We start from the raw sequence: 27,390 nt of genomic DNA, 5'->3' as shown, positions 1-27,390 counted from the left end.
TGACAAGTCTCTGTTTGTGGAAGGGACTCCAGGTCTTATTAGATAACTGTAGAAATGAGTACAGTGTTATTATAACTGATGGAAACTATGACCAACTATGAAAAAAAGACCCAGTTTTTAACAAACCAGATTTTGTTTTTAAAGATTTAACAGGTGGATTCTTTTTGTTGCGCACTTTATATCCTAGAAAAACTGAAGAATAAATGTAGATTTTGGTAAATGGATACCAACTGTGCTCCTGTCTCCCACCTGTACAGGTCGTGGATCAGGCCCTGGTGGTAGCGGCTGGACAGCTGGCCCAGCAGCTGCTGGTGCTTCCCGTAAAGACTCAGGTAATTGGAGACGTGGAGGGGCTTCAGGGACAAACAGGTGAGCGTCTCCACCAGCTCGTAGGCGTCGAGGTGTAAACAGAAGTAGTTCCCAGTCTCCACCCGTCCAGTCGCGATGCCGCTGTCCTGTAACTTTACATGGATGAACGCACAAGTTAGTGAGGGAACTAGTTTTGACCGGTATTAACCGCCGAGGTCGGTGCCTACACCCAATTCAAGAAGGATTACAGGATAAAGCTGCAATACTCTGTTTCCTTTTTGTCCTCAAGTTACATAAAAAGCCAAAAAACAACAACTGTTAATTTATGTCCTCAAGTCCTTTGGTTCTCACTGAAGACGCATCTTTAAAAATGTGTCACAAATTTAAAGGTTCATGTTGAAGAGAGTCATTTCCTAAAAACAGGTGGTCACTGTAGTTTTTATCAAACAACCTGGAGAAAATATTAGTATCGCTGAGTAAGCGAGTCTATGTATCAGACACAGCGATACAACATATATATATATATATATTTTGCACACTTGTATCGGTTAAGTACTTCGAATTGGTCGATACACAAGTGTCAGAGTCTTTATTGTGAAGGAAGAAGTGGTATCAGAACATCTCTAGAAAATAGTGCGTTTGTTGGGGACTATTTTCAGTGGTGGATTAACCCACAATTCTGCAAATTCTCCTCTAAAGGCCGTGACACACCATTCTTTTATCCGTTGAGCTCTGTAGCAGAAAAGGTTCATAACTGTTTGCGTTGTTCACTCGTGCAGCATAAGTATAATTTGTTCTTTCAACATTGAGTTGTGTTGTTGACGCACTAATTAGCGTCTTGAATCTGTCCTGTCGCTTTTCCTGCTTCCCTTTTTGAATGACGAATAGAGACTAACGCCGCCTGCTGGTGTGGAGATGTATTTCCTCTCACGCTGACACAGATCGTACGGCTGTAGTGTTTGAACATGAGCAATTAGACTACTTAAACTTGCAGCAATTTCTTAAAGAAGAATTGTTCAAATCTAATGTTGAGACATTTACTGGCGTATACCAAAATAGGCTTTACACTTTGATTATTTTTAATATTTATTTACTGAATAAGCAGAAAAACGCGATTAATCATGATATATTGGGATGAAAGTCAAACTGTGTAAACTGTAGAAAAGTTAACACTGACAGATTAGTTTGAAAAGTAAAACCTTACTTGTTTAACAGGAGGACCTGTCAGGTTGGTGGCGCACACTTTGGTAACATGCAGGTAGTTATATCCTCCAGGCAGCTTCCCACCTGAGAGCAAACACATGATGAAGTGTTAAGGACATAGTTCATGTAATTCAGGTTGTAACAGAAGACAGGAATCCATCCATGAGCGAATAAAATGGTGTTAGTGTTTTTACATTTGTAAATGCCACCTCGTTTTCATCAGAAGAAAGATATTCAAATGAGATGCGTTTTTGTGCTGTAACAGGCACAGGCACCTGAACGGAGGCGACAGCAGATTCATCACAACACGCATAGTTCACTGTTTAACATCCACCCACGGAGGAAAACAGAGCGGAGGCAATGAACTCAGATGGCAGGCGACGATATGGCATCTCTGCTCTCCCTGAAAAGTTCACGTGTATTTCATCTCAGTGAGAAGAGCGAAGCGGAGTGGCTGTTGTGTTTATGTAACCTGCGGAGTGGCCTTGGTTACTCCGTGAATACGCGGTAGCACAATGCAGCATTGTTACGCCCTGCTATGGTTTGAGTGCCCTCCACAATAACCTCGGCAGTGGGTGAAAGATTGGAAAATGTTCCACAAAAGCATAATGAAAAAATATTGGCAGTGCAAATTCTCCCAGATAAAAGCAGACGAAAACACGGCCAGGCAGGAGGGAGGACACAGAGTATGGAGGTAAACCGACAGACCCTGAACACGTGGAAACCTGACATCTGCTGATTAATGTGATGGAATTTTGTGTTTATGAAACACCTGCTCAATATCTACAAATATTTATGATATTATTACACACAACTTTTTAAGTGGACCGGTTCATGGTACATTTGGACTGGACCTCAGCTCCGTTAAAGAGCAGCACACAGCCCTGAGCTTTTTTAGGAGATCCTACATGACTTTGTCATCCACAGCAGGGCCACAAGTATGTTTGAAAATATCTTGTTCTTTGATCTAAAACTCAAAAAGACTTTGGATGTATTCCCCGTAGGACAGAAGTCAAATACAGTGGTCAAAGATTTAACTGCAGAACTCTTCAAGCCTTAAAACTAATTTAAACTAAAACCGATTTTCCAGACTTGAAATCCGACCTTGAATCTTGGGCTGTTTGTACAGTGGTACGAGGCGATCCATTTCAGGTGGAGGCTCAACCGCAGGCTGCAGAGTCGGGTCGAAGAGGTGCAGCAATGCGGCCGCCAGGTCCTGGCCCACTTCCTTGGAGTTGAAGTGGGCGTGCGACAACTCGTCCGTGTAGTAGCTTCGAGAGAATTTGGTGAGAGGTCCGGCACCAGAAATGGCCGGATCGCTGGTGTAGAAAGTGGCGTTTATGACTAGTCTGCTGTCAAAGACCAGGAATGAGTTGTTGATGCTCTTGAAGGCGTCATAGTCGACTCCTTTGTTGAATACATTAATAAACACCTGAAAGAGGAAACGAAGAAATCATTATTATTACTTTGCAGACCCTGGTTGCAAAATTACAAAATGGCGGCACCCGTATGCAGGTCATTTTGTCTTCACTTTTATACAGTGAGAGGAAGTGGAGTAGTCTGTGGACTACTGTTGTAAATCAATAGCAGTTAAAGAGTTGAAGAGTTAGAGTACCTTGTGGTGTTTCCTGTTTGTAAACAACAGTTCAATGTTTCTCACAAAAACACTTTGTGTGTCCTTGTGGCCGAACAAATGTATCATCAATATATTTCCTTCCTCAAAAAAACATCTGCAAAGCCACATTTCTGAATGTTGTGGAAGCTGCGTGGCATACAGCACATACGGTTCAGCACAACAAGGCATATATTTTTTTAGCCTAAAATGAAAAAAACAAACAAAACCACAACCGGACCGCAGAATCCTCCACTGTGTGAAACAATGAAAATGGGAAATACACCAAACTCATTTTGGGCTTTCCAGAAGGGAAATGAACATCTAACCGACAGCCTGGAGCTGCTGAATTCAGCCTTGTTTCTGAGCTTTTCAGCTCCAGCAGCACACACTCTGGCCCGTAACCCACCATTGTTTGGTAAAACATAATAATGGACTGAATAACAAGCAGTGAAATGTGAAACTTTGACTTACTCCGCACTGCAGATGGAGGGGCTCTGCATCGGTGGTGAATGACACAGATGAGAGGGGATCACGGTGCTCTCCGTTGTTCATCTGGGCCAGCAGGCAGTCATGGTGGACCTGGACCTCAGCCTCTTCCACAGCCCTCGCCACAGCCTTCTCCACAGCAGGGTCGCTGAAGCAGGAGACGCCGGGGTTTAGAGGTGGGAGGACTAGATGGATACGATGTCCCTGGATGCCGAGGCTGAGCAAAGTCTCCACGGTGGTGAAGGCGTCGATGCTGTTTCCGTAGACGACGGCATTATCTGGAGAGACGCAGGGAAGAAACAGTTAGCAGTATGTTTTCATAGTCTTTCAACATCAACAGAAGAAGTTAAAGAATCTAAAGAATCTAAATTTCCACCCACAGACTCGTCTAATCAAACAAGTCAATCAAGTCAAAGACAAATTCCAATAAACTCAGTGTTTATTGGGGATGTTTTTGGCATTCTTGTATTTTTAACTACTTTTTTTGTTTTTTTGTGAGCCTTTTTATTTATTAAGTGTCTTTGGCAGCACCTCTATTTTTATGCAGCAATTGTCTTCAATCCAAGACAATTTTCTCCTTCAGGAACTGAAAGCAACCTTGATCTTTTTGGCTTGTGGGCTCTTCTAAAAACGCAGTGTGTAGTTTTTATTTGTTTCTTTATTTTGTTTCAGATGTCTACGAGTTGTCAGTTTCACCAGTTTTCACCAGAAGAGACAACTCGGCATCGTTTTATCTTGATTATCTTGTATACATAATCATTGTGTTGGTGCTTTTACTTCAGGGGACGATCTGCAGTTGGAGTATTAGAGTTTCTGTTCAGTGTCTCTGTCCGTGGTGCTGAACCAGACGAGCTCTGCTGCTCCTGAACACAATGCTTCTCACAATAAATCCATATTTCTATGCGTGTGTACAGCTTCTACTGCCACTAGAACTCCACAAGGAAACATGTTTTTATGTCTACATATAAGTGCTAAACTTATAAAGGCTTAAACTCTCTATCAGGGTCCTTAGGGCGACTGTTGTGATGTCGATACAAACTGCTCTTGTTTTTTCCTTTTTCAAAAAATCTTATCTGGCCATATGTTACCAAGTGATGTGTCATCCCACTTGGTCAAAGAGTCTTGCATCCTGACTGACTAATCAGCCATGCTAAATTACTTTAATGAACATTTTATTTTAGTCAGCTTTGTCATCTGACTCCTTGCACCCTGATGTGGTTAAATCTGGATATAGTGTCGAAGGCATCTGAGGTTGAAAAAAAAAACCCCAACATGAATCCCGCCATCCCTCCCAACAACACGTCAGACACAATGTCCGCACAGCAACAGAAGAACATATAACACAAGTTGATAGGTAAAGGGGGGGGGGGGGGGGGGGCTTTGTCCTCAGCATCATCAGGAGTATTATTACTAATAAGAGTCAGCAGTGGGTCCCAGGTTTGGTGGAATGCTGTCAAAGATTCCTTTTGTGAAAACCTTAACTTCTCTAACCTTTAGTTAGTAATGGTCGCCATGCTAATCTCGCCACCAGCCCCGTCTGCGGGGCTAGTCTTCATCCCCCTGGTCACATAAACTGACATATTTCGGTGATGTATCCGTCAAACAAGACGAATATTACAATTTTTGTGACTTTAGGGGTCCTTTTTTTCTAAAACCAGATGATTTATGTTATTCTATTGGAGCATAGCGTCAGTTTCAGTAAATAGGATCAAACAAATGTTGCCAAATGCACATTTAAGGATATAAAATAGTATGATAGTGTGCGTATTGGAACGCAGAGTTGGGATTTTCACTGAATTTGTTGTCATTAAGAAAAAACAGAACAGCTACATCTGCTTTAGTCTAATGCTAAAATTTACATTCACTCTGTTTCTTTCTCTTATGATTAGAATACGGAAATAAACTTGGTATCTGCTGGAGTCTGTCGTGGCAATTTGCATTTATTAATGGTTCTCTTTTATGACTGGGATCATCTAATTAGTATATGTAAAAGCCTCACTCTAGATCACTGCACAATTCCTTCAGAGAGCACATTCATTTTGCTTAATGACACTGTGTTTTTCCTGCTCTGAAAAGCCTGGCTCTCAGAAAGTGATATGATAATGGAAATTGGATGGAAGAGGCCGACCTGATTCACAGAGATGAAAGATTTCTCTGCAGCTAATTAGCTGCTAATTATACCGGGGCTCTTCAGCGCTGACTGGCTGAGTAATGACATACTGCCACAGATTAATTTTAGGTTCTGTGAGTGTGTGTGTGTGTGTGTTCACTTACCCTCCAGCTCCACAAAGTTGGCACACAGCCAGCGGCGAGCAGCCATGGAGTCATGGAGGTCGTTGAGGGTGAAGAGGTTGGATGGGACGGGCCCGGTGTGTCTGGACTGAGCCTGCAGCTGGTTGTTTGTGACGGGCTCGCTCTGATCCATGCCCGTAGGACAGGGCACCTGCAGCGTCACATGACAGACATAGAATCATGTTAATTATATAATTATAATATCAGCTCAGAGCCTTAACAAAGACAATCATAGTAGAGAAGTGGAGCACCTTTAACAACTGGTGAAAATGTGCACACAGCTAGAGCAGAAATCCTCACCGAGCTCATAGTGACAGTCCTGCAGTGGACTGTAAAATTCAGATCAGAGGATGAAAAGTGTCTCATCGTCTCACCTGGTACTGCAGACCCGTACACAGGACCAGGTGATCGTAGGGCACCTTCACACCACCGGACAAACGGATGTGTTTGGTCTTCCTGTTGATGCCCACCATCTTCCCCGTCACCACACTGATGCATGAGTGTAAAGGGAGCTGAGCCAAGTCTCTGCTGCTGTACGCGTGACTGCAGGAAGGGAAGAAACCTCTTAAACTCTGAAGAATTCATGGCACTTGATTACACGTAAATTAACTACACAAGTTGCCTGTTTTGTGCATGTTATGTTGTTTTCCCACTGACCTTGTGGACAGAAATCCGACGTCCTTGTGGCTGCAGTCGCTGGCGAAACCGTGCGTTGAGACGAGGGTCAGGTTGTTGAACCTCAGGTGAGGGCTACGAGAGAACGACCAACACTGAACAGCGTGAGTTTTTTTCCACACAGCAGAGTGAATACATGGGACACGGCTTGAGAGGAATGTATTCTGGGGAAGGACTGTGTGTCTGCAAAAACCGGACTTCATCCACTTTAATCCACTTAGAAAGATGATTAAAGTCAGTCAAAAAATAGAAAAACATTGCGTTATTTAACAAGAAAGTCTGAACACAGAGGCTGTTTGGCTGTTTTTCATATGAACCTTCATCTTTCCAGTTAGACATATTTGTTGGGGTCTTAGTGTAAATCACCCTCCTTCTTCATTGCTGTAGGTTTATTTTCTTTCCACGGAGGCTGCAGCATGATCGACACACAACGCACACAAGAGAGAATGAGCAGCTCCAGTCACGCATGGGCTCACTCAGAGGTTAAACGGTCTTTGGACTTGGGAGCAGCGAGGGTAAACTCTGTTTGACGCCCGCTCTGACTGAATAGGACATTTGCGTTCAAACATACAGCCCGGCCGCGTAATGTCGTGGTAACTGCAGGTTGGCGGTGATGTTTGACCATGCCACACTTTTAATACTAGCTGCTGCTGCTAATACTATTAGTATTGAAAATAAAGGAGCTCAGACATTGAGTTACACTTATCAGTTCATCCTCCCCTCAGTTGTTAATTCAGTATTAAAAATGTTGCTTCAGTAAAACTCAAACACAGTTGACCTGTGTTTTAAGACACGCATTTTAAAATTTTACACAGAGATGATCTCAGAAGTTTGAAGTTCTCCAGCCTACTGATGCATTTGTGGTTCCTGAGCATCCTGAAAAGTCCTGAACTGCCCTCCTCCCTCTTGTGTGTTTACTGTCACCACCACAGCATACCTCATCTGTTGTGATGCAAATGACTCCTTTTGTGGTGTCCTACAGGACATTACAGAGCAGATAACAACAGCTCCCGCTCCTTCATCCAGTGAATAGCGGAGTGTGTACCTCGCAGTGTTGGGCCTTATCACACGGACGCCTCCAATCACCTCCTGCTCTGTTCTTATCTCTGCTTCCTGCTAAATGAATGCCCACCGGCACAGATCTATAACACCAGACACAAAAATGCTGGTAAACTGGCTGTTCTGTTACATTACTCAGAAGCAGTATGACTGGGGATATACACTGTGTGATGAGAGATATTTGATATTTGTTAAACTCTGGTTGTATTAGAATTCTGCTCATCATTGAGAGGAACTGTTTCATGGCAATATTGGATTTTTTTCACTGTTAGAAAGTATCTTGATTTTGTCGGGTATTTAAAGCTTGAGTGCCAGACTTTTACAGATAAATGAACACGTTACATTCAATCCAAACAAGTTCACAGAATGCTGATTAAGCCTATCAATGTCAGGGAAAGCGCTCTGTATTTCTCAGTATACCGGCATTGCCGTGCTGGCGTACAGGAAGATTGCTGTAAAGTCTAACGTTTAAACATGGAAGTCTATGGGGAGTGGCTCTTTTGGGGCCAGACTCAAGTGGCCATTCGGGGAACTGCAGTTTTGGTTTTATGTCAACCATTCGGAGCTAAATAGGGCAGTGTCAAATAAACTGCTGGCCTATTATACAGCCTGGTTGTACTCAGAATCAGTACTATTATAACATGAGCAGTATACAAAGTGCTGTCAACCTGTTGACAGGCAGGAAGACCGCAGAGAGACCGTGGAGCTGGGAATGTTATGGAAGCGAAAAATCCTAAGAAGTATCGTTTCTGGACTAAATGCTCCAAATAAAAAAGAAAAGCATTGTTTCGGGGAAGGATTAAAGTGAGAAAAGGAAATAGATAGACGGTGTGGACGGCCAGCACACAAAGCAGGCGACAGTATTTGTGTAATAACGCTGACTGAGAGAGGAAGGGGAGAGTCGATTAGTCAAAAATGGACAGTCCTGGAAATAAAATTCCCAGAAAATGGATTCCATGATGTATGTGGATTTAGCATATGTCCTAATAAAAGATTGTATCCATATTTCCCCACACCTTCTCTCTAGCACAATGTGAAACAAACATCAACATCTTAAACAATATTTTCCATGATCAATTTACCTGTTGATTTTTTTTATTAATCATTTATTCTATAAATATCAGAAAAACTGTGAAAACTCCAAATTTCTCGAAGCCAGAGCCTGTAAGCAGACGACCTCCAACTATTCGTTTTGTCAGACCAACAGTATAAAATCAAAAGAGCTGTGACTATTGTTTTTTTGGCATTTTTACTAGATAAATAACTTAAATGATTAAAAATGGTTGATGAAGTTTTAATTACATTATACTGCGCACCTGTAGAGGGCAGCAAAATGTCTGAAAATTAACATTCAGATGGATCAAGTGAAGAAACCGTGACTATCATTTCAGAGCTTTGTGTCATCAGTGGTTTGTCCTTTGATTTTGACATGAACATGCAAATAACAATAATAATAATAATCAGAGATCAGACAATGAGAGCAGTCAAACTTTCCTTGTTAATCTGTGCCAGAAGGTGGATTTATGCTGCAGCAGCGAGGCATTAAGGCCCATTATTGGTGTCTGGATGTGAGTGAATCAGAAGCCCTGGATTTACTCTGTTATCAGTCGGTGACAGACGGCTGCGGTAACCCTGCAGCCTGACCACGGTGAGCAGAGGGCCGAGCCGCCGCAGAGCTCTTTATCTGTCTGACCCCGTCCCAGCCAGTAATGAAGTGAGGGGGGGCCTGGAGCTGCTGGGCTGCATTCAATGAGCACATGGAAAGCTGTGTCGGGGTGGGGGGTGGGCGGGGGTAGGGGGGGCTGGACGTTTGGGCAGGGCTGATAAGGGGGGCCCCAGCAGGTCGAAACTGACCCATCACTCACCCTCTCAATGCGACGCCGCCTCACCATTAGTTCAGAGGACACTAACTGCCTCATTAGTCAACTCATTAGTGACAGCAAACACAGATCGCTGCAGCAGATCCCTGACGGGGGGAAACAGTGGAGTGGCTAATTAATGGGGGCCAGCGCTGGCCCTGCTGAATGCCAGGCCTCAGACAGCTGCGTGCGCCCGCCCCGGCATCAACGGCGTGCCAACCTCGCCAGCTCTGAGAGCTACGAGATCTCTCGCTCGCACAAAACAATGACCCCGGTTGCCTGGCAGCTATCGCCTGGTTCTGAATCAGCAGCCCTGCGCTTCTTATTATCTGCCGGAGCAGTTAATCTCACAAAGCGAGGACGAAGGCAAACATGTAAGACGTCCGACCCGGAGTCAAGTGACATTTCCAGAGATTGGATTCCTGGAATAAAAGACGCTGAAAAAAATGAAAGAGGCTTCAGTGAGGGATGGCTCTTCTCGGGTTCAGGTTTTTTTTTCTAAGGATGCACATCAGAATCTGTGATAAACACGATCATGTGAAGTCTTTTCATCACAACAGCTGCCAGATGAATATTATTCCTGCTGCACAGTCTCTGTGTACTTTACTACTCGTCTGTGTTTACTGGCACTCACAGGACAGTGTTGTCTTTCAGTTACCTGCTGGACAAACTGACACTAAGGGCGTACTCACACTGTCCTTCTGGCCGGGGCCAAAACCGGTTTTTCAGCTAAAGCCTAGTACCTTTAAGCAGTGTGAGTGCACCCGCTCCGCGCACAACTGCGGCCAGCGGGCCGTCAACGGCCCGCTTGAAAGAGGTGGGCTTTAGCGGAGCCGTTTGCACATGTACGAGCACGAGCGTGCGCACGTGTGCGAGCACAAGCAGGAGCCCTACGGCAGGAGCCCTACGGCAGTAGCGTTGTGTCCGCCTGTTCGGACATGTAAATAGAAGGACGGACCATGCGCGGACATTTAACAACAACAACAATGGCGGTGAAAGGTTCACGTTGGTGTGATGCGGAGGTGGAGTGTTTACTGCAGATTTGGTCGGATGAAAATATTCAAAAACAGTCGACAAGACGCACAAAAACTCCGAGATCTGTGGAAAGATTTGTAAACAAAGCCACACACACGCGATCAATGCGTGTGACGTGTTACAGCGTGATGGCGTATGGACAGCAAGAAGCATTGGCCGGCCCTGGCAGTGTGAGTACAAACGGGGCTGGGGCGCGGGGGGAGAGGGAGGGGGGGACAAGTACCCTAAAGCCCGGGTCGCGGTACGGAAGGACACTGTGAGTGCGCCCTAACTGACAGACCCAGGGCCCATCCCCATGAGGACGCGTTTTCCTGTAACCGCACAACTTTAGTATCGGTTTGGCCAAGTTTTTTTTAAACCAGGTCCCAGAGTGGGAAGATCTGAGAATGCCCATGTGGCGTTGTCGTCTGGACAGCGAAACTGCATACTTTGTTAAACGATGCAGTCATTGCCCCACCTCGGACATCTAACCCACGCCGCGTCACATAACAACAACATTGCTGCTGCATGAGAGAAGAGAGACACAGACCCAAAGACTGAACTGTACTCTGAGCGACATGCATGGGAATGAATTGTGCCGACCAAATATTTCTCCCTTTTCCCTGATGGTCTGAATAAGTTGCTAAATTGGTCGCTAGTAGCTGTTTATAAATAAAGTTGCCAAGAAGGTCGCAAAAAGTAGCGAGACAGTGCCCGCCTGTGAGTGCCTTGGGGTGGTGAAGGGCTCCCAGCAGCACCCTCTGCTCGTTGAGGACACTAACTGCAGAGTGTTTGGTGCATAAGAGTCCAAAACACCACAAAAGTCTCCACTAACACCAGAAACAGTGACACATTTCTCTCTAGGATGGAGGAGGATTTGGGAAGTCGGCAGATTTGGGAAGAAAGTCTCTGGTGTTTGTATTCTGAGTCTACATAACAGCGGCTCCCCGTTTCTTCTTCTCTGTTGTTGGTGTATTTCTGTGGCAGTTACAGCGCCACATCCCGGCCTGGCATGTGTACTACAGCGTTTTAGCTGGTGAGCCACATACGTGTGGACGGAAAACTTTTTAAGAACTACTGCAGCAGTACACAAATAAACTTAAGTTTTAATACTTGTTCTTTCCCAATTACTCTGAATATTTCAGCCATGTTGATAAAATGCAGAAAATGCATCACTTAAGGCAGGGAGACACCAGGCTCTCAGTCAGGTGAAGTCAGGCCGATGGTGAACATTGATCGCCCATGTGTGAGCGGTGAGTGCCACGCTGTTGGCACAAGTCAGCCGTCATCTGATGTTTTTCAGCTGATTCAGTATGTTGAATGAATCACAGATGTGTCGGTGACAGAAATCACTCTGATCTGCAGTTAGTCAGTGCATGAGAGAAGAAAAGGAAGTAAACAATAGGGGTTAATCGGGGCCTGGCAGCTGATTTTCCTACCAGGGCCCCTTAAAAGGTTAGTCCCGTCGTGGTTACAGAGGAAGAACTCTGGCGTTATTTGTCACCGGTGCTAATAATTATAATTTAATATAATATAATAATAGAATAGGCCAGTGTGTATACAGTCTACTACACATTTGTTCGAAAAATGACACTTGTTCTGAGGCAGACTCACCAGAAACAGAGCACCTCGAGGAAAGATAAACCTGTGTCCGACGCCCCCACCACCACGATCCTGGCGTTAATGGTGACCTTTGGCTCCAGGGTTAACTTTCTGCTGATGAGGCTGAGAGCAAACGGTGGCTGAGAGAAAAAGAGAAGACACGTCACTCACATTCACTGGTTTTTACCTGAGTGAAAAAGACAGGTGCAATTTACTGAAAATGAAATAAAAAGCATGTACCCTTAATTATAACACACACTAAAAGCAGCAAAGTCCAATTTGATCCATTTTAATAAGAGAGGATAAAGTGGGAAGCAGCTTTTTATCTCAGCATTTAATCTGCCTGCTGAAGAGACAGTTCAGCACTAAAACGGCATAAAACGTTACAATCTTAATGACGTTTAAAAAGGTTTGTGCCAAATCTTACACTTCTGAAATCTGTCGATGAGTCGCACCGCCTTGCTTCTACATCTCTGCTTGCAGCCTGAAAAGATGGATTCACCCGATCTTGTGAGAATTCCGCTGCCACTCAAAACTTTCAGTCTTTTTTATGTTCTACATTGAATTTGGCATTAATATACCACCAACGTGTTTGTTTTGCTTTATTAATATCGTCTTTATTACATTTACACTGAAGAGAGAGGGAGAGAGATGAGTGAGGATGTGCAGCAAATGTCCCCGGGAGACACACACTGGGGGTTTTACAGTTTACATAAAAAGGTTTTCAACCAGGAATTGTAGTTTTTTGTAGCAGAAACTCTGAAAGAAACTGCCTCCGGTACGCCAACAGCCTTGTTTAGGTAAATCTGATCCTGCCTGTTAAAAGGAAGGTTTTGTTGCCACTGTGTGCAAGATTGCTGGATGTAGTAGTATACTGTATAAAGATATATTGCAAAGCGCAATTGTTCAGTCATAAATAGAGTGTGGTCTGGACTTACTCTTTAAGTAAAGGGTCTTGAGATAACGTTTATGATTTGGCACTATAAGTAAAATTGAATTGACTTGAAACTTGTTAAAAGTTTCTTCACGTATTTCAGTTATTTATTTTAAAAGCAAGTGTCACTTTTATCAAAAAACAGTTTGAAAATATGAGACGTGCAGTGAGTGCAGATTAATGAGATGGAAACATGTGACCTGACGGTTAAGGAACACTTTTACACATATTACAAAAAAGTCCTACAGGAATTAGTAGTTAATTAGTACAACATCACGTTGTAATTTACCAATTCCTCCACTGCCGCCGAGTGTGTCTGTGCGCGGAGGCAGCTAATGGCTCCTTCATCATCTGTAATTAGGCAGATTTCCCCCACAATGCACCTTGTTGGATGAAAACAGCATGGAGCGAGAAAAAAAGGGGGAAAACCTGAGGGTGAAATTAACCTTTGTGTAAAATTCAAATAATTTCCACGAGGGGCATGTGGGCCTGACATCTGTCTCACACTGAGAGTTGTGTGGGGTTTGATTAGCAGGAAGATAAAGGAGCCTGTGGTTATTTCATTTTATATGATAAATGTGTGTGTGCAGCAGACTAATAGGTCATTTGACAAACACTTTTATCTGTAGCAATAAAACAAAAGGAAGCTAATACGTTAGTGCCTACCTATAGCTCAGAACCTAATTATCCAATTAGTTTTATTTTGAATTCTTTTGATTGAATTTTTGGGATGATATCCTGTCCTAATGGGAACAGGGAGCTTCATTAGAGTTTTGACGCTGGATATATTTCAGGAAACTCTCCTGGTTGATTCATCACAAAAGATAAACTAGATAGACAAAAAGAAGAACGACTATGTCAGAAGGTGTAGGATTATTGATCAAAAGTTTTACTTTAAGGCTGCCTGAAGCATTTTAGTAGGAAACATCCAGTCACAGGATTTAAAATTCTGCTTTTTCTGCGACAAGATGAAGCTAAATAATAAAACATGGTATATGTGTAAACATTCAACAGCTCTCGTTAAGAGTCGTGTCAATTTTGTATGAATGCAGCAACTGTGGGGGATAATTTCTACCCTGAAGTTATTGTAAACACTGTGGGTCTATAGCCCTGGGCACAGGTTAACCTGGGCAAAGAGTATGCAATGTGAAAGGCCCTTGATGAATGGGTAACAGCAGTCAGAGACCAGATGTCTTAATAGGAACATGTTGCTGGTTATTATCTCCTATAAAAGTCATCCATTAAAATAGAAAACATATGAGATGGACACTGATTTTTCAGCTGTCTGTCATGTAGATGTGCTGTATTTTGACATTTAGTGAGAATGAGCATCACTTTATATGTAAAAACCCCTTTATGTTATTTGCCTACATGCATCCATCTGAATACTGGAGGAATTAACCAGATGAGCTAATCAGATGAACAAAAGCTCCCGTCTCATGTGCATGTGCGGTGGAGCAGGTGCAGCAGCTCTTATCTCACTGGAGATTCCTCACCTTCCCTAAACACAAGGGCCGCGGCGCTGTGTAACACGATCCTGTATTGACAGAGAGGGAACAGGTGCTTTAAATTTGATTAATCATCCCGAGGCCGACATCATGAGGCAGAGACGCAGCTCGGAGGCGAAGCTCTTATCTGTGTGGTAGCCTGGAGATCATGACTGCTGTGTTACCGAGGCGAAGGAGGGGGGGGAGCGGGCTGGGTTTGATGGAGTGAAATGAACATGTGAGTGTACACGGCGACGCCTCGGCTCTAAAGAGAGCTGCTGCTGGACATGTGGTTAATATTTGAAGTACAGGACATTAAAATAAATCACAGCCACATTAAGATCAGCCAGGCTCTGGAGATTTAAGACCAGAACACAGGACTTATGAGCCGGGATTATCATTATTCACCTGTCGCTTTCATTCTTTTACCGGCTTATTATGGCGTTTATCAAAAAAGACAGAAAAGTTATTCTCAAAGTGACACTAACCGCTTAAGTTAGAAGAAAATAAACAAATATCCGTGGCGGAGAGATATGCTGAGGAACTAAAAACAACATGTCCTTAAAGGCTGGGGCATGATCCAAACTAGTTCAAGTACTTTGGTTGAAAGATATTGACATCTTACACAACTACAACTATCTCATTTCATTTCAAAGTGAATTTGCAAAATCATAGTATGTTAAATATCAGTGGTTTAAAGCTACAGATTTTGCAAAATACTGCATTTTTAAATGTACATTTTTTTTTACATTTTCATATTTCTGTGTCTGTAAAGGAGGAAGATCTGGAGTTTCTCTGTATTAAAGTGATAGCTGGGCCTTTTTAAAGTGTGGCTGTATGAGATTACTCATCCATAGTCAGTGTGTTACCTGCAGTAGATGACAGTTAGCACAGAAGCAGACAGAAGTACTGGCACAGACGCTGCAGTGAAATGTATTTTAATCACCTTAAAATCCACACACCTAAAAACAAACACTATCAGTTTAAGTGAACGCTATATTTAGAATATTATGACATTTTAACACTTTACCTTGCTTTCAGATGTTTCCTTTGTCACTAAATTTTTCTAAACTCTGCCATGCACTGTATTATGCCTGAACGGATGAAAGAGAGAGAGGGGAAACTTCTGTAGAAAATGGAAGAGAGCTGCACGAGAGTACCGTAAAGCTGAGAAAATATTCTGCCTCATCCACACCAGCTTCTGTGTCAGTACTCCAAACTGGTGGCGTGCTAACTGTCATCTACTGCAGGTAACACACCGACCGTGGATAGGTAACCTTATACAACCACTCTTTAAAAATCCAACCTATCCCTTTACATAACTTGTATGCAATGCTGTACAATCTATTGCACTGCTCCTCAAACTGTGGTACATAAACTACTTAATAAATGTAATACTATGAAATTACTACAACATTTCGAAAGAAAATCCATGAAATGTAATCTTAAATAAGTTTACCATTTTTTGTAGTATTTTTGTTTCAATATCAGCCTGCTACCGAACCATGTTCATGAGTCACAAGCTAAACTGTGATGAAGAAAGTAAGCAGAGGTAAAATGATTGGTTTAAAAACACTGCAATCGTGGCTGCAAATGGGAACTATTAGGTAGAGAAGTGCAGAACAGGAGGAGAATATTTAGAGCAGTCCTTCTGAAACTGAAGTCATGGCTGAAGAAAACAATAAATAATCTTCTGATTAGGAATAAACCTGCCTGTATGTAGCTGAATAGTGTCGGCCTATGCTGCTGTATTTGAACATGGGTCTTAGTGGTGGGACTTGAGAGAGCGTGATATTTTCTGAGGTGGTACATCATGTACAAAGTTTGAGAACCACTGCTCTATTGTATTAACTTGAGGTCTTCCAACAGGACAGAGGAACTCACCAAATGTTCTTTACACTGTATATTTGTACTTCAAAATTTTTTACACTTAATATTTGTTTGCTGTTTAACTCAGACTTTAAATGTGTGTGGAAACACCCAAAACAACTATTTGAGGATACCCTGTATGATAAAATGTAATAGAAAATAACATCTAAACGTTCATTCCATCATACTGTAGGCCTATTCCCCTTCTGTACTGGAGTTTCTCCTCCAGCACGCTGTGTGTATCTATTCCCTTTTGAAACAGCGCCATCTAGTTGTCACGTTACCACGCTGCTGAGTTGTTGTCAGCAGTCCTCAGCTTATCTACATTCCCTGGCAGGATGCTTCCCTGTCAGCCAGCTGCTGCAGTGCCCACCTGCTCCTCCGTGATCTGCCTGGAAGGGGCGTTGATGCCAAGCTCCTCCAGCGGGTAGATGATCTGGCGTCGCGGGCGGACGGGAACCGCGCAGTCGAGGACTAAACCCAGATGGTGGACGCAGGAATTCTGGGTGCAGAAGAAGAAGAAGGCCCAATGTCAGCAAGCTCAGACAATCCCCTCGGAGGTTAAACAGCATCAGTGTGTGGGGGGCTTGGGAGGTAAAGTGATAATGAGCTCAGGTGAAGGGGTTAGATGATGCAAGGGTTGCTGATAAGAGCTGCTGACTGGAAAACATCACGCAGTGCTTCACCCCACTGAACACAGATCATTCTTCTGCCATTATTTCATTTGCACATCATCATCTCCCTATCTGATGCTTGTTTGTGGAAAGTAATTAGCAGAGGAAGTGGAGGCCTCTACATGTCGAGGAAATGTCTCATTATGGTGTGGAGTGGTGGAGCTGGCAGCACTGTCAGCACCTGCTGCCTCGACCCCGGGGACAGCAGCCTGCTGAGGGACGCACTCTGCAAGAAATGATCCGCTCTAAACGTTTGACTTCTGTCTCACAGAAAACGGTTTGTAATATGTGAGATGAAAATCGGGATTTGTTGCCTACATCCCAATCAAATTCTGGTGTATTACCTCACAAACTCACTTCTAAATAACATGATGTTAGTTAATTTAGATAAACTCAACTAAAGAATGGCCAATCTGTAGAAGATCTGCAAGATGAGCAAAATATGTAAGAACATCGTTGAATATCATGGAAAACTATAATACTTGTGATAAATAAACTTTCTACTGCTTAAATACAACAACCTGCTTGTTGAATTAAAAAAAATGATGGGAAATTATTTCAAATAGGACTGTGGATGATATGGACAAAATCTTCTATCCCAATACAGATCATTTCATACTGTATCTCAATAACTTTATATATTTATCATGAAATAGCATGTTTCTGGTAATAAATAAATAAATGGTCTACATAAAATAACCACATGGTTGCGTAGTCCTGTGTGAAACAAAAATTAAAATTATTGTGTATTTTCTCACTTTATTAACAACTGTAGCGCAAAATCACAACTCAAAATAATTAACATCATGATTTTCTGACAAATTTAAGTCTGTTTGTGTTTTTTTTATCAGTGCAACTGACAATAAACAAACAAACAAACAATCTAGAAAACCTGAGTGACTCTGATCTGAATCTTGCATACAATCATATAATACTCTTATTATAATCTATATTATGATTACAACATTCTGATACTAGCAGGGTTCACTAAAGTTCTATACAAGCTATAAAGTACTTTTCATCAGTCAAACTTATTTCACACAGGAGTACACAAAAATAGGCTTTACCGTGTGGTTATTTCATACGGACTAATTATTTAGTGAACCACCAGAAAAACTCTAAATCATGATGTATATCGTTATAGAGATATGTAATTACCTATATAATAATAATAAGAACTTTATTTATATGGCACCTTTAAAAACAAAAGTGTCTTGACAGCAAAAGCAAAAGCACACATAAATGCATACACACATAAATATATACACGTCGACAAAGCAAGATAAACGATAAGACACTTTTAACTAAGAGTACAAATGACAAATAATTAATAAAATTGGGATTAACAGATGATAAAAGGTAAAAAGAAAGTAAAGAGACAACAAACAAATAAATAAAAGAGACAACATCGGAAGTAAGCAACTGCGGTCAACTGAGCCGCTGTTTATCTTTTTGTGATCAAACCATAGACTGTATAAAAAATTGACGTAGCCACGCCGTCGAGGCCCGTTCTCTCAACTTGATGAAATTGTCCTCGCCTACAGAAGTCGCCATCTTGTCAGACTTTGACTCCGCCTCATTTCCTCTTACTAAAAAAGGGCATGTATGTGACGTTGGGGGGAGGGAGATACGTCCATCTGGCTGACGTTTACCTCCCAGTAGTGAGGGCCGCGCCCCTAATTATTCATTAACTTTAACCTCCAATAAAATAAAAACTAGCCTAGTACAAAACAATTCACCCCCCTCAGTGTTGTCATGGAGATGTGCCCTAAACATATGGACTAGAATGTTTTTTTGTACCAGGCCTTAAACAGCTTTAATGATGCTGTGAAAACAGCCTGTTTAACATGGGGGTCATCTATTATGCAAACTGCCCCTAGTAGACACTCAGAGAACTGCAGTTTTTGGCACTTCCTGATTGGATCAATCAGGAAATCGCTGTGGTGGGGGCTTAGTTTGGACTCATGACCCCAGCCTCAACCCTGAAGGAACTGGCTGAAGCTGTCCTCAGTGCCAACGTGGTCTTCTCCAGTTCTCACAGTGGTTAAAATGTTGAAACATTTTAAAATTCTACAAATGCATCTGACTAAAACAGGACCATGTGCAGAGGACATATTGGTGCTGAATTGGTGCACCATGCATATAGAAAAGGTCTATTTTGATTTCAGCTCAAAATGTAATTTTTTACTCTCTAAAATCACATTGTGTGTTAAAAAATCCCTATTTTAAACATCTAGCTACTATTCAGAGCTACATACTGATTCTGTCCAGCATAAATGTACAATGGACATTGATCTTGAACATTATTTAATTCATGTATGTCAAAAAAATTATCTGAAATTAAAATAAATTTAAAAAAATTATCAAATAGAATGAAAGTCTATTAAATCGGAGTCACCTGCTGATTTTATATTCATGTTATCTGTGAAATGAAACCATCACTGGATTTGGGTTTGAACGCAGTGGAGGATATTTCTTGCAGTGTGTGAGATGAGCGTTTATCTGAGCAGACATGCACAGTGGCTGGAAGGGGCCCCAGTGATGAGGGGCCAGTAAGGGCCTGAGGGTCCCTGTACACCCACCTCATGGCTGCTGTTTGAGGGGTAGATTCTGTGGAACAGGCAGGACTTGTGAGCCAGTCGAAGGACCTCCTTGAACAAGTGTTTGGCGAAGTGCTGGAAGGAGGGTTTGAGGACAAAGTGGCGTATCTGAGCGTGCTCCTCGTAGCCGTGGTGGCTGAAGTAGATGAAGTTCTCGATGTTGTAGTGAGCACGAATGAACTCCACGTCCTAACAAAGACAGATGACATAATCAAGTCAGTTTTCTGGAAATAAACTGCAGGACAAATATTTCATATATTTCTTTTTTCATTTTCTTTTTTGTAATACAGTTCCCCTGTTTTTGTTATATTAACAAAAAGAAAAAAAAGATGCCAATGATTGTAGAAGGAAAAAAAGTTTCTTCTTCACATTTTCAACCTGAACAAGTGTTTTGAACAAATTGTCTCAACTGAAAGTACAGGAAAAGGGAACACACGAAAAAAACACTGTTGAATATGTCTGAAATAAAGGAATATGTCTTCAGAGTGATCCACAAGAGTCTACTTCTATTTTCTATGTCTTTTATACTTCAGTCTAAACGTTCAATATACCTGCTCGTCCCTGATGATCAGTACCCCCACAATCTGAGCGTGTGCCTGGGCCACAAAGGCCTGCAGCGCCAAGCCATCCTGTGTGAGAAACAAAACACAATGTATGTAAATGAACATGTGTGTGTGTGTTGAACTGAATTATGCACCTTCTTGTATCAGTCCAGCAGCATGAATACACATGAAGTGGCTGCAGAAGTAATTATCAGTTTTGGAGCTGCGGCAGTGACAGCTGGGGTGTCAGTCAGAGAGGCAAACCCGTTCAACTGAATTCTCACCAATCTGTTCCCTGGCGCACGTGAGATATTCCTCCTTATTCCAAGACAATCATCAGCAGCTCCAGTCACACTGGATCATCCAAAACAATCAGCGTGTCACCCTGCATATTTTCTCTATTTACTGTTTATGCTCATTAAAATGATTTCCAAACACTGACCAAATTACAGGCCAGTTGGTTTAATATTGAATACATATTTTCATGCTTTAGCAGTAGTAGCTAAATAAGCTTCAGAGTAAATGAAGTCAATGAAGAATACACATGCAACAAGTAAAAACTTTTAAAAAATAAAGATGCACCGGTCCAGTTTTGTCCCGATCCAATCAGATATGGATACCTGGGCTGAGCGTATCGGCCGATACCTGATCCCGATCTGATCCTACTGTTGAATGAATGAAGCGTAAACCTGTCCATGTGAGTAAGGCATCAGGGCTGACATAAACATTTAGCCTTGTTAAGCAAAAGGTAACAAATGAACACAGTTATAAATGTGCTTAATATTATTTATTAACAAATAAAGTGTGCAAAAATAAATAACACTTCCATGTAAAGTGCTGCAAACAGATATGTAACAAAAAACACTAACCGCTGTTGCAAACATACAATTGAAGTGAATAGATCGCTGTAACTGAATTACTGTGTATGATATTAATAAAAAAGAAAAATGAACGGAAAGGATGGGAATGCTGGATCCAATTAGTCATTATCGGAGCAGATGTCCGATCCGGGTATCAGATCGGTGCATCTCTATAAAAAAGTAAATACATAGGTATATTCAAAGAGAAGACAGGAGGAAATAGTTTGATTAATGCACTAGCACACTCAAAAGACATCTGATGTTGAACAGTATTTACATCTTTACTTAAAAGTGCTCCATCGTGTTTGAATGATGCTCAACTTTAGTGTCTTTTGAGGAGAATCAAAATATAAGTATGTTTTGGTAAACAGGTAGCAGTGTTTTTCAGCCCTGAGCAGTGTCTGCAGGCTTCCTCTCGAGCTGCAAAATGCTTTATTTGAGTTGCCAAGCAGTTTAGAAAACTAAAGTAAGTAAATAAAACTGAAACTGTAAAAGTGAAGGGGAAAGCAGTAAAGACGAAGGGATTGTTTCTTAATGTCTGATACATGATTAATGAATAAGTGATCTCTTCAGGGTTGCATCAGCATCATAACTGCAGTCTGAAGGAAACACAAACATTCACACATTCATTTTAGTGTGTGTTGACTCACAGTGTCGCTGCGAGTCTCGTAGAAGCAGTCCAGGTCCTGCAGCAGGGACTCGCTGAGTCTCAGACCCTTCACCAGGTCAGAGACAGCCGGCCGGTCTGCAGCCACAGCCGGCCTCACCTCCACACTCCTGCAAGAACAACCACCAGCATGACCACAACACTGTGTTTAACTCTCCTTCCACTAGATACAGGAACACAGTTACACACACCAGGTGAGCTGAGTCCTTCACTGGAGGTTACATTTCACAAATGTATCTTCAAGTGGCGTGTACCTCAGCAGCCAGATTCTGTGATGAATTGTTTTTTATAACTTAGATTTTTATTGAGTTTTTTCACATATAGGCAAAAAACAATACAACAAACGAGGTAAAAGTTAGAGCAACAATAATAACACTAACATACTGTCTGGAGATACTTCTGTTCAGTCCACTGTTCCATTGTTTCTCATGTAAATGTTCCATTTTCCCAGTTCTTTCCAAATATGGTCTCTTTGAGTCTCAGCAGGTATGTCAATTTTTCCATATCATGGATTTCCTGGACTACAGCTTGAGCCCGTTTCTTTGTGTCTCACACATGTTATACCACTCCTCTTTGTGATGTATTGTTTAAGCTTTAAATGTGCCTGTTACTGAATGCGTCATCCATTTCCTTGAGCACTTCTATTGTCTCACAGCAAAAGAAAAAGAATCCTAACTGGTTGTCTGCTTAAAGGTTAAAAAACTTGAATGTAGGTTTGTATATGTCCTTTTCAAATCTGAGTCCTGAACTTGCTATCCTGGCTGGCATACCAGGGGTCCGACAGTGAGGTGCTGCTGCTGCCTGAAAGAAGCCAAAAGAGCAGACTTGTTTTTCAGGATGACCCACCTGAGCCCGGTGCGGTGGAGGACATAGAGCTCCCGGGGCAGTGAGCTTGTGGCGCGAGGCGGCACTCTGAGGAAACTCTGCAGCAACAGGAACTCAGGGGACAGCGTCGGTACGGTGATGATGCAGAAGTCCAGGTCCTGATAGACGGACACAAGGACAACTGATACTGTCACACACTGACTGAGCAAACACGTTCAATTCATTACTTAAAAAAAAGATTGATTTTCTAAAGAATTCTCTTAATCTCAAACTTTATAAACTTTCCTGGAAATCAATGTTGATCACTTTAAAACCCTCCTGATGTGTGAAGGAATCCAGATTAGTTAGATTGTTTTCCATATTAGTATTTATTTTATCTCTTGCCCAGACCCAGTGATGATCTTTGACTTATTTACTGTCACCGATCTCGTAAACAGACTATTTTCCTAGAAGTTAACATGCAAAGACAATACTCACAGGGAAAAGTGTGAATACATATGGAATAAAGTCCACCGATCTGGAAGAGAAGAAGGGGAAGTTAAGTGAAAATATGTGCGAGTGCCAGACTTCAGAACTGAAGCCAAGCTACTGATCACTGTGGCGGAACAACTGGCCAACCAATCTGCCCGCTGCTTCCAGCTCAACTTCTCGCCTTCAGCTCTGTCACGCTGTCACTTTAAGCGCAGCTCTCATTAATAACATGCTCACTCTCAGCAGGAAGCGACTCCACTCCATATTCACTAACAGCTGGGAGGTAAGGCAGCAATGAGAGGCGCTCAGCAGGGGCCAACTAACAGTCACTCTCCCTGCTTTAACACAGCATATGACTGATGTAACTCTGGACGGCTGCCATCGCTGCTGCCACTGCACCGCCACAAAAATGTATGAAAGTGGGAAAATATGCAACTTAAAATTATGGAATACTTTAAAAATATAGGTATATACTGTATATATTTAGCTACATTTTTTATGGTCTCTAAATTTGGATATCTCAGAATTACAGAAACTTAATTCTGAATTTATTTCTATTTTGGCTGAAGTCGTCCTTTGATAAGTACATGTAACTTTACTAAAAATAAACGCCTGCAGCAGATAACACTAATTATCTTCGTTCACTTTTAACTCAAATCTTTAAACAAGGGAAAGAACTATCTCTTTCCCACTAAAAGATGCAAAATGACTATAAAATAGATACAAAACTGCCACCACAAATATGTGTGTCTATATATATATATATATGTACATTCATATATATATATATATATATATATATATATATATATATATATATATATATATATATATATATATATATCCTCATTAATACCCTCACCCAGACTTCATCCTGACTGTACCTCATTTCATAATTCTTGTCAATAGCGAAGAAGTGAATGCAGAAAGCGTTGGATTTCTCTGTAAACTGTCCTGGTCCTGTCGACTGTGTCTCCTCCTGCTGAGGTGAAAGTGACAATAACAACAAACAAACAAACCACAAAATAGAAGATAATGACTGAAAACTACAGTATCCACTTTATGACCGCTGCACTGACAGACAAGTAGGGGTGCATGGATCTGGATCGATATATCAATTCAATGATCAACGATCCAATATCAACATTGATGCATGTCATCTTTAAGATATGCCTTTATTTTGTAATTCCCATGGCAATAATTAAAGGGTCATCCAGGGTTTCTTTTTTCTATTAACTGATGAAAACGTTTGAGAAATGTGTCAATTTCAATGCCAAAAAGAGCTCAGTAATAAAGTAGTTTAATCGTATTTTAGTTTGGTTAGTGAGTTGATTTAAATGTGACTGATTAACAAATAAAAATAATAACAAATAACATCTTCGCAGGCCCCTGAATTGAATCGAAATTGTGGCACACTTTGAGATGTCAGCAAATACCATGGTCCAAAGAATCGATACATTTCGGAATCATATCATGATGAAATTTGTGATTTACACCCCTACTAGACAGCTTTTCAAATCATAATACTGTCTTCACTAAGTAAGTTTCATCATTTCTTTATGTATCTAATGAATAAGTTTACACACAGTGACAGTTTTTCCCGGCTGTGAATCTGAGGTTTGGGTTTCCCTCGGCTCTTCTTCATCTTCTCTTGAGTCGGACTGAGCGGCAGCTTCGTCCCGTTTGTACAAACTGTCGAACTCACTCAACTGAAAGCTGTCGTGCAGCAGTTTCACATCAACATCAGAGGAGACGCTGATGAAGCCGACGGCCACTCCGTCACTCTGAGGAGAAAACATGCAGAAAGAGTTAATGAGCATTTTCTTTTTAAACACTTGCCGTCAGGTGGCTCCTTTTCTCAGCAGGAAGAATTTGCTTTGTTGTCATGGGAGGAGACACTGCAGGCAAAAACCTAATTTTTTAATGCACTGGTCAATATTGAGATTTAGGAATTTGCTTCCGTAACACGCCTTTTTCAGACCGGTGGAAGGAAAACATTTAACAGAGCTGTTTGTATCTGTAGATTTCTTTAAATGAAACATATCAGAAAATTTGCAAAATAAAAAATAATCATGTCGATGTCAGTGATGAACTGGGGAAGTTTCATGGTTTTATCTGTTCGTTCATATTTTGTCTCTATTCACCTGTAGTGTCTCAAAATAAGTGAATTTATCAATAAATCATTTTTAAATGTTTTTAAATCTGCAGAACTTACAGACACCAAACTTAACACTTTCATTCCTCTCTATATTCTGAAGGGTTTTACATTCACAGCCTCATTAATACAACATTTATTCAGAAAAACATGCAGAAAATTAATGTTTTAAGGCTGTTTCCAGTATTGTATTACATGTCAACAGAATGAAACAAGAATATTGAACCTGGCTTCATCCTATTCTCACATTTCTCTTCTGGAAATGTACGAACATGATCCCATATTTCATTACCTCATTGACATATTTAAATATAACATTTCAGAAAACTTACATTACAATACAAAAGAATATGTGTCTCCATGTCAGTAATCAACCGGGGAACTTTCATGGTGATATCTGTTAGTGAAATTAGTTACACTAGTCTTTTCACTTTCACAGTTTCTTTTATCATATTATCTTTTTTCATGACCTGAAATTACGAATAGCTAATAACTCTCATGCTGGTTTGAGTTTGGACTGAAATCATGATGATCTACCAGGAAAAGAAAACATCAAAAGAAATATTAAATTAAGATCGTTCTCCAACCCAACCCTCTGGAGCAATGTTTGACTGTTTGTTTTCTGAATATTGAACACATGCAGACAAAAAGCCCAAGATGCTTCAGATGTCTGGACACAATATGTTCAGTGAGAGCATGTTTTGGCCAAGTATCAGCTTGTATCTGCCATATGTTGCCATGAACACATGTCGACCCGACATGGGGGGAGGGGACAGAAGAGCTGTTGTCCCATGTCCCAGTGGACAGAGTTTCTGTCAATCAGTGAGGGCATCAACAGTGAGCTTACATTAGGACTCAGAATTGACTGGAAACAAATCACATAGCTCACATATGATCAGACAACCAGGAGTGACGGGCTACTTTCTCCATTTAATAGCTTCTGGGGATGACCTTTCAAAACTGAGATCAAAAATTAACATGGCATTTAAAGAAACGTGAACTCTGTGTGTTTGAGTGAGAATGGGGCTAAAAGTTGGAACATACCTCACAAACAGCGGTGCGATTTTTCTCGTCCTGCTTGTAGATGAGCTCTGCCAGGAAGTACGGTTGGTCGGAGACTGACAGACATTTTGTCTGCTCCGCAAATATGCGCATTATGTCATCGTGATCTTCAACCCTGAAATGTACAGAAAGAGTAGTAGCTTACAAGTAAATTACACATCTGACAACTATACAAAAATGATGTGGAATCACAGGAATTCCACAAGACTCCATTCTGGGACCTCTTCTGTTTAACTTCCACTGGCTCAGATTATGTACAACAACAAAATAAGTAACTGTAATTAAATACCAATATTATACATTTAACAAATCAAGGATTAAAACTGAGGTTACCGATTTATTGGATCTAAAGAGGAACCATTAAAAGTCAGCGATCAGTTTCAATTAAGTTCAATTCCATTTCAAGTCAAATTCCGATGTAAAATCATCCCAGGCTCTTTTTAGGCAAATACCCTCATTAAATAAGCCATCGAGACAATTTTCTTCATGTATGAACTTCTAAAGAAGAAATCAATGACAGACGCTAACAACTGCTAACAACCAAATGTGGCTAACACTGATAAGCTCGGGGCGGCTTGAATGCATTAAAACAGCTTTTTTAACCAAAAAAAGAGTGTTTTGAAAGACTTACCTACTGGCCTCGGTATCAGCTCCTCTCATAGTAAAGTCCATTCAATTCAATTACCAAAGTCAATACAAAAAGAAGGAGCCCATTGATGCTTTATTCCAGTGAAACATGTAAACATTGTGGTTTGTGGCAGTTTGGTGAAATATAAGTTAATAATAGATGGTAAAAGGTTTGGAAAAGTCCCACACAGCTTTCTCTGCAGCACCGAAACATTATGCAGATCTCAGGGGGTGAGGGAGGGGGGGGGGGTGTAGCAGGAAGGGCTACAGGCTACAGGTAGCTCTAGCTCACATTTGGTCCATGCATTACTAGACGGCCAAGATTGAACACTCACAAATAGGAACCAAAATGGGTCAACAGATTTCAATCAGAAAGATGACTTCTACGGTTTCGAAGGGTGCCCATGCCTATTTGAGGCAGAATACACAGAGGAAGAGCTGCAGGGAAAGGATGAAAGGGGTCGGAGGATGGGAGAACAGCCAGCAGAGGAGGTCGAGCAGTC

At 41.5% G+C, this 27,390-nt stretch overlaps 1 protein-coding gene across 1 annotated transcript in view; it reads right to left on the bottom strand.

The window, feature by feature from the left end:
* Nucleotides 1-27,390, bottom strand: part of cfap61 (cilia and flagella associated protein 61) — a gene marked incomplete at both ends in the record, with an annotated part of 35,918 nt that overhangs the window by 5,254 nt on the left and 3,274 nt on the right. The window contains 17 exons of the mRNA XM_083934537.1: nucleotides 250-461; nucleotides 1,514-1,596; nucleotides 2,617-2,944; nucleotides 3,599-3,891; nucleotides 5,888-6,056; nucleotides 6,280-6,448; nucleotides 6,563-6,655; nucleotides 12,127-12,254; nucleotides 16,778-16,906; nucleotides 19,661-19,867; nucleotides 20,230-20,307; nucleotides 21,731-21,857; nucleotides 22,594-22,730; nucleotides 23,050-23,089; nucleotides 23,928-24,025; nucleotides 24,630-24,827; nucleotides 26,243-26,375. Of these exons, the coding sequence (XP_083790663.1) occupies nucleotides 250-461; nucleotides 1,514-1,596; nucleotides 2,617-2,944; nucleotides 3,599-3,891; nucleotides 5,888-6,056; nucleotides 6,280-6,448; nucleotides 6,563-6,655; nucleotides 12,127-12,254; nucleotides 16,778-16,906; nucleotides 19,661-19,867; nucleotides 20,230-20,307; nucleotides 21,731-21,857; nucleotides 22,594-22,730; nucleotides 23,050-23,089; nucleotides 23,928-24,025; nucleotides 24,630-24,827; nucleotides 26,243-26,375 (2,622 nt within the window). The remainder of the gene's footprint in view (nucleotides 1-249; nucleotides 462-1,513; nucleotides 1,597-2,616; nucleotides 2,945-3,598; nucleotides 3,892-5,887; nucleotides 6,057-6,279; nucleotides 6,449-6,562; nucleotides 6,656-12,126; nucleotides 12,255-16,777; nucleotides 16,907-19,660; nucleotides 19,868-20,229; nucleotides 20,308-21,730; nucleotides 21,858-22,593; nucleotides 22,731-23,049; nucleotides 23,090-23,927; nucleotides 24,026-24,629; nucleotides 24,828-26,242; nucleotides 26,376-27,390) is intronic.

This window comes from Echiichthys vipera, assembly GCF_963691815.1.
Source record: "Echiichthys vipera genome assembly, chromosome: 19".
Taxonomy (NCBI): Eukaryota; Metazoa; Chordata; class Actinopteri; order Perciformes; family Trachinidae; genus Echiichthys; species Echiichthys vipera.
The sequence above is the reverse complement of the archived record's forward strand: the minus strand, read 5'-3'. Positions and strand labels throughout refer to the sequence as shown.